Below are 13,119 nucleotides of genomic sequence, written 5' to 3' on the forward strand. Positions count from 1 at the left end.
ACAAGCGCTGGAGTCTGTCGTTGAGGCTTCTTTCAGCGTGGTGTTATCTTCCAGAAGGGGGTCGCCGACTGGTCCTTCTGGCTGGACAGGTCTGGTTGAGTTGGAGATCAAGAGGACGCCCCTGAGGGTCACTTTTCACTGCCTTTTATCTGTCCTTGGCAGACTTTGGTGACTCCCCAGTTTTCAGGTTTGCCCAATCCAGGGGTCATTGACCCTCATGGGACTTCCCCCCCTCGGTGGTTACTGGATGGCATCTGTCAGCCCCAGGGGTCATCCGCATGTACATGCAGGTTTGGGAGTCCATTGATAAATTTAGAATAGGGCTCTGGGAGTGGTCGATCTGGAGATATTCAGCCCAAAAGTTGGTCCCTGGCGTTGATTAACTCAGGCCAGGGCTTCTAGCCCTTAATCAGTGACATTTAAAGATTTCCCGGTTGTTACATTGTCTTCTGTTGAGTTCTTCCCTTGGTTGATCTGCAGCTTCCAGGTGATAATTGCTGTCTGCTACTATGTTACACATTCAATCACGTTACATGTTCAATCACTGATTCACTCGCTTTTTCAGGGGCCAGCCTGATACAGGGAAGGGCAGTTTGATTCCTGCCCTTGTTAACATTGTTACAATGTATAATTTACTTATGAAACTAAACACATTCAGTTGAAAGTTGAAAGGTGAGGAGTATAAAATATAAGCTGCAAATGCCATGGCACACAAATAGATAAAAATACCAAAATACAAGGGGAGATACAAAATGCACACATACAAATATTAAAACACAATTCCTTATTTTAAAGTGAAAGAGAGAGGAAGGAAGAAAAGGTAGAAAAAGAGAAACATATCCAAAGAAGGGAGAGCAAATGCAGGCAAGAGGAAAAGGGGGCTTTCTGCTACATCCTCACCTCTGCCCACCCCCAGTCACTCAGCCCAGTTTTGCTCTCTCCTATGCAGCCAAACCCCTCTGCCCTTGTGCTCAGGAGGCAAAGCCTGGCTCCAGCTAGCTGTTTGTACTCACAAGTGGGTGCAGTTGGTTTGGCACAGCTGGCAGACACCATCTTTGTCTGGGTATTTCCAGATGGGCACAAAGGAGTCAGCTTTCACCCCACTCGGGCACTTATCCACGCAGTACTGGTCATCTTTGTAATGGGTGCAGGCCACACACTGGTCTGCCTCCTGGGGCAAAGGACGTGTGGTGAGTATAGAGGACACAGACGGTGCAGGGGGAAGTTCAGAAACCCAGGAGTCCAGGGACAACCCAAAGATTTGGTCAATAACACTGACCAAAATGGATTAGAAATGGTGGCTGCCCCCTCCCCTTCTATTCAAGGGGGTGTACCACCCAACCCCTTCCCCCTTCCCTCCCCCCTACCCTTGTGCACCAATCCTCACCGATCCATGGCAAGTTTCTGTGCCATTCTGGGGTAGGCACTCAGGGTGACAGGAGAGGCAACGGGTCCCGTTGGTATGTTCCCGGACAGCCCTGTCAGAAGGAGGAACCAGACTCTGACCCAGCCTCTGTACAAACCCATGGGACTGTCCCAGCTCAGGCCCATCTCCCTACTGCCAATGGGAGTAAGTGCCAGCTCCCCGCAAACCTGGCAGTGCTTCTCACAGAGGAGCCACACAGGGGAGCAAGGATATCCCTCTGCCCCAGGCTGATACAGCCACCTCCAATCCCTTGAGTCTGGACCAGGAATGGGGGCCCCATATGGAGGCTCTCCCCAGGGGCCACCAGACCTGCCTCTGGACTCTGCCCCATTCACTGTCCCTTCCCACACCCCAGATCTGTCCTGTTGATCTTTTGCAGTGAGCAGATATGACTGGGATGAGGTCAGCAGCCTCCAAGGCTGCTGCCCAAGTCTTTAAGGGACCTAGTGGGAATTCTGGACTTTGCACAATCTAGACCCCATCCACACTCACAAAGAGGGTGTGAACCATGCTGAAGGGCCTCCTTCCTCAAGCCAGAGCAGAGGCAAGTGCCTCCAAAGCAGGTTGAGTATCTCTCTCTCTCCAAACAACCCCCAGATCCTACTGGTCTGAGCTCACAGGCTGCCAGACTGCTCCCCACTCCCCCCATGCAAGGGGAGTCAAGAAGCAACCTCTGCACCCATCTCCCTCCCAGCCCCACCCCAAAGGGCAAATGCCCTCCTTAGTGGAGACTCACTGGTTGGCCTGGGGGAGTCAGCTCCTGCAAGTACTCCGTCCACATGGCCCCTTGGAGACATGCCCAGCCCAGCTAGGGCAGCCCCAGCAGGACTGATGGGGCAGCAGAGGGGGCTGCCTGGCTGGTGCCAGGGTTAAGGATTGGATGTGGTGCCCATCGCATGCAGCCAAGAAGCAGCTCCCCTGCACCAGCAGAGCCCCTGCTTACCCGTCTAGGATGTTGCAGGACTCCACACACTCCTGCCCACGCAGAAACCGCTCACAGCTGACGCACTGCGTCGGGCCCGGGCCCCAGCAGAGCCCCTGGGCACAGAGGTAGTAGCACACCAACCCCTCTTTCTCTGAAGGAGGAGGCCATGGTTAGAGTCCCATCTGCCTGGTACTCAGTCCACATGGCCCCTTACAGAAATGCCCAAACCCTCCCTGGCATTTTGGAGGTGAGCAGGATCAGGCTCCCCCAGACACAGAAGAGCAGCAGAAGATGCCCATGACAGAAGAGGAGGATGAAGGATCAGTGGTTACCAGGGAGACACAGCTGAGATCACAGATGGCGGCATCAATGAGGGGTGTGGGACATGCACCAGGTAGCACCCACTGGGTGCACGTGCCAGTCAATGGGGAGCATTTGATGGAATAGGTGGAGACATCAGTCAATGCAAAGAGTACCCACAGGCCCTGGGGCGGGAGGATATGCGTCAGCGAGGGCAGCACCCACTGGCACCTGGGAGCAGGGAGGCAGCTGACAAGACAGTTGGCATCAAGGTGCCAAGAAGCCCTGAGGGTGAGCTTGGGGATGAAATTGGCACCGTGTATTGCTCTTTGCTAAGCCTACTCTCCAATGCCCCAGTCACTGGTGCCAATCTAGCTTGCCAGGGCCATTCAAAGCCCAGCTGAATTGGGCATTGGAGCTGGGTTCCAGAGGGAGCAGAGGCCCAACCATCCTGTATCCCCCTGCCTTCTTACCACACTGATCCGTGGGTTTGTTATGGGTCTGGAAAAGGGCCTGGCGCGGGTTCCTGAAGATGGCCTTCCAAGGCACCTTCTGGAGGAAGCAGAGGTTGGGGTTCTGGTGAACCAGCACCATCCCACCGCTGATCTCCTGCAGGGAGCGCAGGCCCAGCGAGACGATGGAGAGGTTCTGCAGCATCAGGGAGTAGGCACCACTGCAGAGAGATGGCCACAGTACATGGTGAGCAGGACAGCGTTACTGGAGGGTTTCAGCAAGCGGGGGCCCAGCTGACCCCACATAGGGAGTGGGAGCAGATCTTGAATGGATTCACCATCCCACCAGGCTCTTCCATGACAGAAACTGTGCTGGTGGTTAGAGGCAGGGGTGGGCTCTAGGCTGAGATTGAGCAAACTCATTCCATATGTGGATGACTTCCAACCAAGCAGAAGTTTAGAGGCAAAGGGCCCCATGCCCATTGCTCAGGAGGTGCCCCTGGAGAGGACCAGCTGATCTGTTCTGCTGCTCCTTGAGTGAGCAAGACCTCTGGGCCTCTCCCTTCACTCCTTCATCAGACTGTATGGGTCAGGTATTCCATGGGGACATGGACCCAGCGGAGGGCATGTCTCTCCCCACCACAAGGGCCAACTCACTTGTGGAGCACCCGTCCACGGATGACCCGGAGGTTCTGGAAGACACTCAGGTCTGGCAGGCTCTCTGGCCAGGACTCGATGTATAGGAAGCCTGTGAAACACACACAGGGTCATGTCCTGATCCATCTGAACAACAGGCTACAACAAGCCAGCAATGGATCTATTCTACCCACTGGCTCACCACCAACTTCCATCACCCACATGACTCAATGCCTGGCTAAGATAGGGGGAGGCTGCCGCTACAGCTGTATACAGCCCCATAGAGGAGATGTTACATATTGCAAGAGAAGAGGTTTTTTCTGGTTTCCATCTCTCCAGTCCACAGAAGCTTTGGGGCAGAGGTAGGCAACCACCAGCATACATGCCAGAGCATGGCACGCAAAGGCATTTTGCTTGGCACTCATGTCTTGGGGAAGAGGCCAGGGCTGCGCTGCTACAACAAGGATCAGGCCCTTCATGGCTGCCTGCCATTCACCCCTGGCATGCCAACATCTTACAAATCAAGATTGTGGGTGATTTTGGCACTCTGCCGAAAAATGTTGCCTACCCCTGCTCTGGGGCAAAAGCCCTCTGACTGGCATAGCTGTATCCAAAATGGGGTCGGGGGAAGTTATCTGCAGAACCGTGTTGCTCGGGCATGTGATCTTAGCTATGCTGGCAAAACCTTACAGTGAAGTCCAGACAAAGGGCAACCTGCCCCAAGCTGCTCCCAGTCGGCACTCCACTTGCATGCACACACTACAGCAGCTCCAGGATTTCTAACCTGGTGTTGCATAATCTTTAGCAAAAGCCTCAGCCTCAAAGAGAGGCTTGAGCCTGGCGATGAGCTCCTTGGGCAGCTCCATCATTCAATCCCATCCCAGCAGCTTTGCAAGAGAATGGAACGCATCTGCATGTCAGAAGATGCAACTTTAGCTTTTGGTTTGGTGGAAATAAGCAGGGCACTGGGACCAAGTGTATGAGTGTGTATGGGTGTGTGCACATGCATGTGAGCATACAGAGGCCAGGATATGAAGGACTCCATCCCCCACCTGTCAGCTCCTCCAGGTTCTCAAAGATCTTCAGCTGCTCTGGATCTAGGGGTGCCGTCTTGGTGCTGGGATCCCTGTTGGAGAAGGAGCAGAGTTCTGGGGGGAGCCCAGAGGTAGACCCAAGCATCATGCAATGGGGGAATCACCCCCTCCTCCACAAGGCCTTTTGCACCATGCTTTCTGCTAGGTCCAGCAGGAAATTTTTGAGGAGTGAACAGATGCTTGGGTGTGAAGTGATGAAGCCCAGGGTCATGCCTGCTTTGCACCCCTTTAAACACTGAGCTTAGGCCAGCCAGGCTGTATCATCAGGGAGGTTCGACTCAGACAAAAATATGTGTAATAAAGTGGCAGTGGTTTGCCCCCTACTGGACAGAATCAAAGTCACTCAGCTGTGTGTCATGGGTGCTGCACTGAGTGGAGATTCCCCTTGGGCTCAGGCAGGTGAAGCACGTGCTTTTGGAGCAGGGGATCTGCTCCTTTGCCAGACAGCAGACCTTGGAGCTGGCCAGCTCCTGGTGCCCTGACATGCCATGAGCACAAGTCCTTCCCCCCTGCTGCTGCCAGCCAGAGTCCAATACTCTGTAGGGCCATAGCTCCCCAGGCTGGAAATATGCCGAGTTTGCAAGGCCTGGGCAGCAGAGATGGAGACTTCTGAAGCTGCTACTCACCCTGCGAAGGTCTCAGGCAGGAAGGCCAGGCTCCCAAAGATCTTGGTGCAACCAGTGAAGTGGTGGATGTTGGAGGAGTTGACCGCCCGGACACCCTTCAGGAAGTCTACACCCAGCCCATAGCAGGCTAGGAGAGAGGAAGGGCAGGTGGCTGGGGGAGACTGATACTTCTCCCTCATCCAGACTGGTGAGACCCCAGGATGGAACTGCTCTACTTTGACCCCCTCTAACCCTCACACTTCCCCATGCCCTCCCTACCCCTCTTGTCAGGATGGAGGCACCTCCCAGCCCCTCCTACTGCTCCCTATATCAACTCCCCAGGGACTGCATGTGCTTCCAGATGCTTCCTCCTCCTTCCCAAAGGGAACTTGTTTGCTGGACCTGCTTTCCCCACTCTCTCTCTGGGTAGAAGTGAGGAGGGGGCTCCAGGCTCTTGGCTCTACCTTCTGGGCAGGGCTTGCTGCACTTCTCACACTTCTGCACATTGTCCACGGTCACCTCGTGGCTGTTCTGGGGACACACCAGCGTGCAGGAGCCCACTTCAGTTGCAAGGTAGTTATCTGCAGGAGAGGAAGAGGGACCATCCATCAGGACTTCTAGTCTGGGGTGCAGGACTGCATCCCCCAGATTGGAGTCCCAGTTCTGCCACAGACCCTCTATGTGTAACTGTGGGCCAGTCACTTTGCCTCTCCAGGCCTCAGCTTGCTACAGTGGGGTTGTGAGGATGGAAGCCATTCATGATTGGGACTCTGGTAAAGATTGTTGATAAATGCGTGAGCCTGGTATCTCACACAAACCTGGCTAGTTCCAAACCAGGGTTTCAATCCAGGCCCCTAAACTCTGAGCTGGGTTCAAATCTCCCAGACGCTTGGATCCAGGAACCTGATCCTCAGTGTGGGTGTCTCTGGGAGGTGGGTAGAGGAATGATGCCCCCACAGCAGCTCCTCATAGCAAAGCATCATGCATCTCCCTGGCTATTAACCCTTTACATGCTTAATCCCAGCATAAGGAGTTTGATTAGTGCTGAAGCAGAGGGCATGCATGTTCCCCACAGCTCTGTGGATTCATAATCCACAAAGGGGATTGCATGCTATTTGCAGAAGCCCCAAGCAAGCCTCTCAGACTATGGTGACCTCCCAGCTGGAACTTCAGCCTGCCAGTAAGGGGAACTTTGCAAACTGACCCCCGTCCCCACCCCATTCATGGGTATCCATCACACAGGAATGTGTGGACACAGCCCCAGCATTTGCAGCTGCCTCCCTCAGCCCACCTCCATCCACCCCCAGTGAGACCTCCCTAGGGTGGGGAGTGACACTTACAGGGGCACTTTTTGACACAGCTGGCTCCAAAGGTGTAACGCCCATCTGGATTATTCACTGATTCAAAAGTGTCTGAGTTGTAGATGACAAGCGGGGGGCAATGAAGCTGGCAGGTGTCACTCCCATTGAAGTTCAGGCAGGCCTGGGGGAGAGTGAGCCAATCCAGGGCCTCAGTCACTGGGGTAACCAAATTCCCAGCCCCATCTCTTGCACCCAGCCTCACCCTGCCTTCCCTCCTTCCCTGTCCTACCAACCATTCCCACTGTTACCTTAACCCCCTGTACATGAATGTCCTGTCCCCCACCCTGCTAGCTCTCTCCATGCAAAAACCCGCTCCCCAATCCCTCTAATCCCACTAGATTAACATCCCCGTACTAACATCTTCTCACCCTAGCTCCACCATGTGAATCCCCTGGCCCTACTGCCCTACCCTACTGGGTGATCACACCCCCCTCCCCCCTGCACTACCATCTCCCCAGCCTCTACCCATTCCTCCTACCCTCTAACCCATCTGAGCTACTATCCCCCCCCATCCTGCCTGTTCTCTGTCCCTCCAAGTTAACCCCCCGTGAAGACCCCTAGGTGGGCAGGCACTCACCAGGCAGTCCGAGTGCCTGGGCCCGGTACAGCCTGCTGCACACTGCTCATGACAGCAGTCTGTTGGCTTCTTGCCCTTGCACCTGGGGCACCCATGGCAAATAATGTTGGTCACTGTGACAGAGAGAGAGAGGGGCCACCATGAATATCTGCTTAGCTCAGAGGCACCTGCTAAGTCCTGCTGGGTGTCATTGGAGGATGGAAGCCAGGTGCATAATGACTCTACCCACAGAGCTTGGGGCTCCCTGGCCCAGCAGAGCAAGTTCTCTGTCCCAACTCCCCCCTCCTTTACATGGATCCATCCTGACCCCTTCCCTGCCCAGTGCCTCCACTCTCCAATTTTTGACTCTCCTCTCCCAGCAGCCCCCAGTCCAGCCTTGTAAGTCCTTACCTTAATTGCTGTGGGGACTAGTTCACCCTACATGCTTGCCCAGCTCTGAGCAGGCCTGGCTGGCTGGCTGGACTGGGATGTGGCTGAGCTGTGCCATGGAGAAAGGGAATCCAGCACAGTCCCTGTGTCTGGTACTCACGTGTCTGGCAGTGTTGCGTGCTGGCTCCCCAGCAGTGCTCTTCAGGGCAGAAGCTCTGGCAGTCAGCACCTGGGCATACACAGAGAGAAGCCAAAGGGGCTGTGAAGGGGTCCCCAAAGCTGTGAGAGGGTCCCCAAAGCTTTGGGCTGGCTGGGGGGGAAAACGTGCCCCAATCCCTTGGGCACCTCCTCGATCTTGCCAGGCCCCTGCACAAACTCCCCACCAGGGAGGGGTCTGGGGGCTCTTTTGTAAAAAATCTGCTTCCCACCCAGCTGTGGCTTCTTGACTCAGAAGCTGACCAGCAGGCCCCTGGGATGGTAAGCCCACCACTGTTCCCCATCTCCAGTCCTCTGCTAATGGGCAGTATCTTGGGGCACTGTCTGCACCCCCTTCAGGCATTCTGGGCAGGGAGCTGTTCCTCTGAAGCACAGTCTAAGCTGGTGAAAAGGCTTCTGGGACAGGTCTGAGGAAGTGTGGGATGTGAGTGGCTGCAGGTGACAATGGGCATAGTGGCTCTAGGGAGTGAGGCACACAACATAACCACAGCACTCAAGGAACCACTCCAGCCCTCCAAATCTCTGGATCCCCCTGGCTGTGGATTCAGCTCCTAGTTGGAGTGTCCACAGCAGCAGCCTGGACTTGTTCACAATGTGTTAGAGCCAGTCTCCTGGGATGGGCCAAGCTGAGGCTATGTTGGTGTCTGGATCATGCTGAGGCTTCATGTTTTACAGCAAGCCTTGCCCCAGGCTTTGCCCTGAAGCATGTGGAAGACATTGCAAGAATTTGCTGCCTAGGGCAGGTCCCATGCACAAAACATGCCTGTGCTCCCTTCCCACACCTGAAGCCTGACCCACATCCCCATGTACCAGCAGTGCTTTTCTGATGGCACTAGATGGGCCAGGCTGGACCTACAGGACATGCTGTGGCTTCCCCACCCACAGTGGACAACCTAACCCCTTCAGCTGGGAGGGAACCAAGAAGGGCACTCACATGTCCTGTTCCGCTGGCTGTCGATTATCTGGTTCTGGCGGAAGTCGTTTGACTTATGGAAGATGTCATTCCACAGGATGGTCTCCTGGAAGCACAGCTGAGGGTTCCCCTGAATGACCACCCCGCCCTTCAGGATCTCTGTAAGGATGGATTTAACTGTGAAAGAGTCTTGGGCATGACTGCAACCTGTTCTCCAGCCTGCCCATCCATCCAGGCTGTGAGAGACTGGCTCAGAAGGGACACTGAGCTGCCCCCAGCATAGTAATCCTTATCCATGTGATGTACCTGGAGGATCCTGCTCTCAGCTGAAAGGGATGCAATGATACAGGCAAGGTGGAGGCATCCCATAAAGATCAAAAAGGCAGTGGACTTTGGGAGAGCTTCATGCATCAGCTATGCCTGGGCTAGGATCAGACCTGCAGGGACTGTTGGTTTTCATGCTTGAGACTCACCCACTGTGGAATGGTTGGGAAGGAATCTGCTACCACATAGCCACAGTGCCAGGGTATTGTACCCTTGGGCACTGAAGCAGCTGGCATTGACTGTTCTCAGGGACAGGGATTCATGACTTGTTGAGCACAGTGGTTGGATCTGGTGGTAAGGAAACAAGGGTACTAGCCACATGTCCACCTGGTGATTGGTGTTGCCAATGGGGCACTATTGGCAACACCTGCCTACATAGACTACTGCTCTAACATGGCACAGCATGGTAGATGCTGACCTTCATGGACCATTGTTCTGATCTATCACAGAGGGAAAAACTAGAGTAAATGAGCCACAGCTCAGCTCTGTCACAGCAGGGAGGCAAGGATACAAGGTGAGAGGGATCGCTGTTCTCATGAACGGGGCATATTGCACTAGATGAGTTACTAGTCAGATCAGGTATGGCCAGAACACTGGCCATTGCACAGATTCAGGTCACTGGGGCAGGGAATAGCAGACTGTCAGATCACTGGTCTGATCAAAAGCAATGGAGAGATGGAAATGTTGGTCTTGGTAGACCACTGGTCTGACCAGGCATGGAAGGGGTATCAAGCTGAAGGACCTTTGATCCCAGCTACAGGGGACACTGCCCTGGATGGGCCACCCACCAGTCTGATACAACAGGATGTTCCAACCACCATAATTCTGGGTGTTTACTGGAGACCAGGCCACTGCCACCCACACCCCAAAGGGCTCAGGAACCCGCCTCCCTACCAGTCAGATGCCTCATGCCCAGCTCCATCAGTCCTGCTGTCTCATTGGGACTGGTATTGAAAAGGACGGCCAGTGCGTATTTGTCTTCGTAGAGCTGGGTGCCCCGGATGATCCGCAGGTTCTCCAGATGCAGGTGGCTCACTTGGTTCTGCGCAATCAGCACGTAGCCTTGGACCTCTGTAATGTCCTACAGGGGCATAAAGGATGAGACCAGGGACCCATCAGACCAGATGCCAAAGTGACGACCCTCTAGATGAGCTGTCAGTGGGCACAGAACCCATGACCTCTGGCTCCAAAAGCAAGAGCCTTGACTTTTGGAACCACCAGTATCACAAACAGCTCTGTTGCTGGGTGCGGGTGACCCTTAGAAGGGTCAGGAGATCTCCAGTCTATATCAGGCCCATGCTAGTCAAAGCCAAGATGGGAACATGGCATTGTCTGAATTCCAAGTGATGTATGGATGGTGAAGAGGACTGGCTGGACATCTGTGGAGACTGGCTCCCTTATCTGTGGGGACTGCCTGGACATCTATCCTCTCCCAGAACAGATGAGCCTTCCATCCGCTATTCCTGAGCTGGATTTGGAAAGATTCTTCCCAAACCGATAATCCCAGAATCTTAACATTGCTCCCTCCATTTCTCTTTATCCCCCCCACCTCACCGACATAAACCGATGGAGACTATCCATCCCACTGGAAGTGCTTTATCCTTTTGTCACAGAAAGAAATTTCTGAGAGGGAGCCTAGCAGCCTCACCAGCCCCCAGGAACACATGATGTTTTGACCCTTAGGCACCCAGGGGATGTTCCCAGCAGGAAACAGAAATAGCGGGTAAGGTCACCAATTGGGACTCAGTTGTGGTGGGATTGAAATTCAGGACTACAGGTGAAGGCTCCTCTAGTGGATTTCCTGAAGCAGCTCCCATTGGCTGGGTTATGTTTATTAGGAGACTCATAAGGTCCTCTCAGGCAGACAGGTATGTTTTTTTGTTCTATCCCTTTTCTAACATCTTACCATGGGAGCTACTCCTTAGCTCCAGCAGTGGCAAAGGATGCTTTCAGGCACGATGGACCTGGGCTCAATCCCTTGCAATGACCCATATGCAGGTTGTTTCAGTGTTAACCCCTGCTATCTGTCATCCACTGCAGGAACCAGGAAAAGAAGGCACAGAGCTTCTGTGGTGAGTCACTCACCTTGAGAAAAGACATGTCAGCATCTGCTCCCAAGTAGGTAATCTCCAGGTTGCCTTGCACCACCTGGCAGTCCTGGTAGAGGTGACTGAGGGTGGCATAGTGGTTTTCTGGGCTGGAGGGATGCAGTAGCTTCATATCAGTCCCTGTGCAAACTGAGATGGGAGTAGGAAAGAAGGAGCCAGTGAGATGGGTGGGAAGCCAAGGTGGTAGAAGCTTGGAGAAGACAGAGGCAATGGGCTCCAACTGGAGAGATGGGTCAGCATTGAATCTGTCTCAGTGATTCTCAAAAGGGTCTGTGCAATCCTTTTAAGAGTGCCAGGCAATATTAGCACTCCACTTTTGTGCATCCACTTACATGATTCATAGTATAAACCCAAAAATTTCCAATAGGAATCCATAGTGTCAAAACCATTGTGACCCACTTGGGGCTTTCTGAGTTCTTTGCAACAGAAGAACTACTCCATTATTTTTCTGTAGTCAAGAAGCAAGTTAAAGCTAAGAGCTGACACTTTTCAAGGGTGCCTTGAGTCTAACAAGGGGTGCCTTGAACCCAAAAAGGTTGAGAGCCACTAGTCTATCTGAATGTGTGTCTCACCCTTGTGAGGGCTAGAGACACAGTGCAGTGCCCTAAATCAACTCCTAGGCAGTAACCATGCTGAGCCATAGTTTGGGGGCACTTCTCGACAAGGCACAGAGCTGTGATGTGGACTCCCCTGGTAGTTAGGAAGTTCTCTACCTCTGTCCAGTGTAGTCTAGCTTTTTAGCGAAGGTGCTGAACAGAAACATTGGAGAGTAGGTTCTGTTACAGACTGTACTGCAAGCTACCCAGGGACACTGAGCAAGTCACAGGGAATGTGTGCGTTGGGGTGGGAGGGCAGATTTTTTTGCACAGCTCAACTCCCATTTAGAACACAACAATGGGGTCAGATTTTTTAAGGGGTTTAAACCCTCAACAAGCTGAGTTATTGGAAAATCTGGCCTTGAAATCCCTCTGGGTCTCAATTTCCTGGCTATAAAAACAGGGCAATAATCTTGAACAGTCTCTCAACACATGCACTCACAGGGCCTCACCCATTCCAGATACTACTGCAATGCACACAATAAAGACCTGGATGGTATTATGTAGCAGTGATGCCATCCTTTGTTGCAAGGGACATTCAGGACCCTGACAGCAGTTCTCAATAGGTTTTTAAAAAAAGAAGCCTTTTCAATACAGCTTCTAGTGAATCTTAAACCTTTTCTGGAAGTACCTTTCAGCCAGATCCGACTTTCCTCCCATCTATGCATCCATTTATCTCTTTTTTTCTGTTCCAGTGGTTACCCACCCACCCACTGCCTGTTTGTAAATCAGGCACATGCTGTTTAAATACTCACCCAAAGCCAAAAGAAAAGTTACAGTAAAATATGATGTATGAGGTGTGTGTGAGCAGGTGACTTTTTCACCAGCACTTCGGCAGTGTCAGGCGGGGCTTACAGCAGAGATTCAAGAAATACTCTGGGATAGATTCATGCCGGGCTGGTCTGAAGCAGGGAGGATGGACTAGCCAACTGATTAGGGGAATGGAAATACAGCTGACAGGCTGGATTTATCTTTATTAAGGGGCCTTGCTGGATTCAAAGCAGACAACAAGGTTCAGGAGGGATGGCTGAGAGCATGGCACAGCTGAGCAGTACAGTCTGACTGTTATACCCCCTGCTAGTAGCTGGCTGCTATAGTTAGATGGGGAAAGACACCCATACAAATGGCTATTGAGGCTCAGGACCAATCCAGCTTCACTGACGCCAAGTTTAACTCCCCACCCCTTCTTCACCCCCCCCCCCCCCCCCCCCCCCCCC

The 13,119-nt window shown here is 53.2% G+C and overlaps 1 protein-coding gene across 2 annotated transcripts in view; it reads right to left on the reverse strand.

Annotated features, from left to right (window-relative positions):
• ERBB2 (erb-b2 receptor tyrosine kinase 2) overlaps positions 1 to 13,119 on the reverse strand; it is a 49,678-nt gene that overhangs the window by 16,976 nt on the left and 19,583 nt on the right. For both annotated transcript variants that reach the window (XM_025202926.1, XM_006022547.2), the window contains 14 exons: positions 11,284 to 11,435; positions 10,093 to 10,279; positions 8,896 to 9,033; positions 7,906 to 7,974; positions 7,377 to 7,489; positions 6,779 to 6,920; positions 5,903 to 6,019; positions 5,460 to 5,586; positions 4,792 to 4,865; positions 3,761 to 3,851; positions 3,125 to 3,324; positions 2,370 to 2,502; positions 1,388 to 1,478; positions 1,014 to 1,171 (listed from right to left, as the gene is read on the reverse strand). In XM_025202926.1, coding sequence (XP_025058711.1) covers positions 1,014 to 1,171; positions 1,388 to 1,478; positions 2,370 to 2,502; positions 3,125 to 3,324; positions 3,761 to 3,851; positions 4,792 to 4,865; positions 5,460 to 5,586; positions 5,903 to 6,019; positions 6,779 to 6,920; positions 7,377 to 7,489; positions 7,906 to 7,974; positions 8,896 to 9,033; positions 10,093 to 10,279; positions 11,284 to 11,418 — 1,775 coding nt within the window. In that variant the 5' untranslated portion in view covers positions 11,419 to 11,435. The remainder of the gene's footprint in view (positions 1 to 1,013; positions 1,172 to 1,387; positions 1,479 to 2,369; positions 2,503 to 3,124; positions 3,325 to 3,760; positions 3,852 to 4,791; positions 4,866 to 5,459; positions 5,587 to 5,902; positions 6,020 to 6,778; positions 6,921 to 7,376; positions 7,490 to 7,905; positions 7,975 to 8,895; positions 9,034 to 10,092; positions 10,280 to 11,283; positions 11,436 to 13,119) is intronic.

The sequence above is a fragment of the Alligator sinensis genome, unplaced genomic scaffold, assembly GCF_000455745.1.
Source record: "Alligator sinensis unplaced genomic scaffold, ASM45574v1 scaffold886_1, whole genome shotgun sequence".
NCBI lineage: Eukaryota > Metazoa > Chordata > Crocodylia > Alligatoridae > Alligator > Alligator sinensis.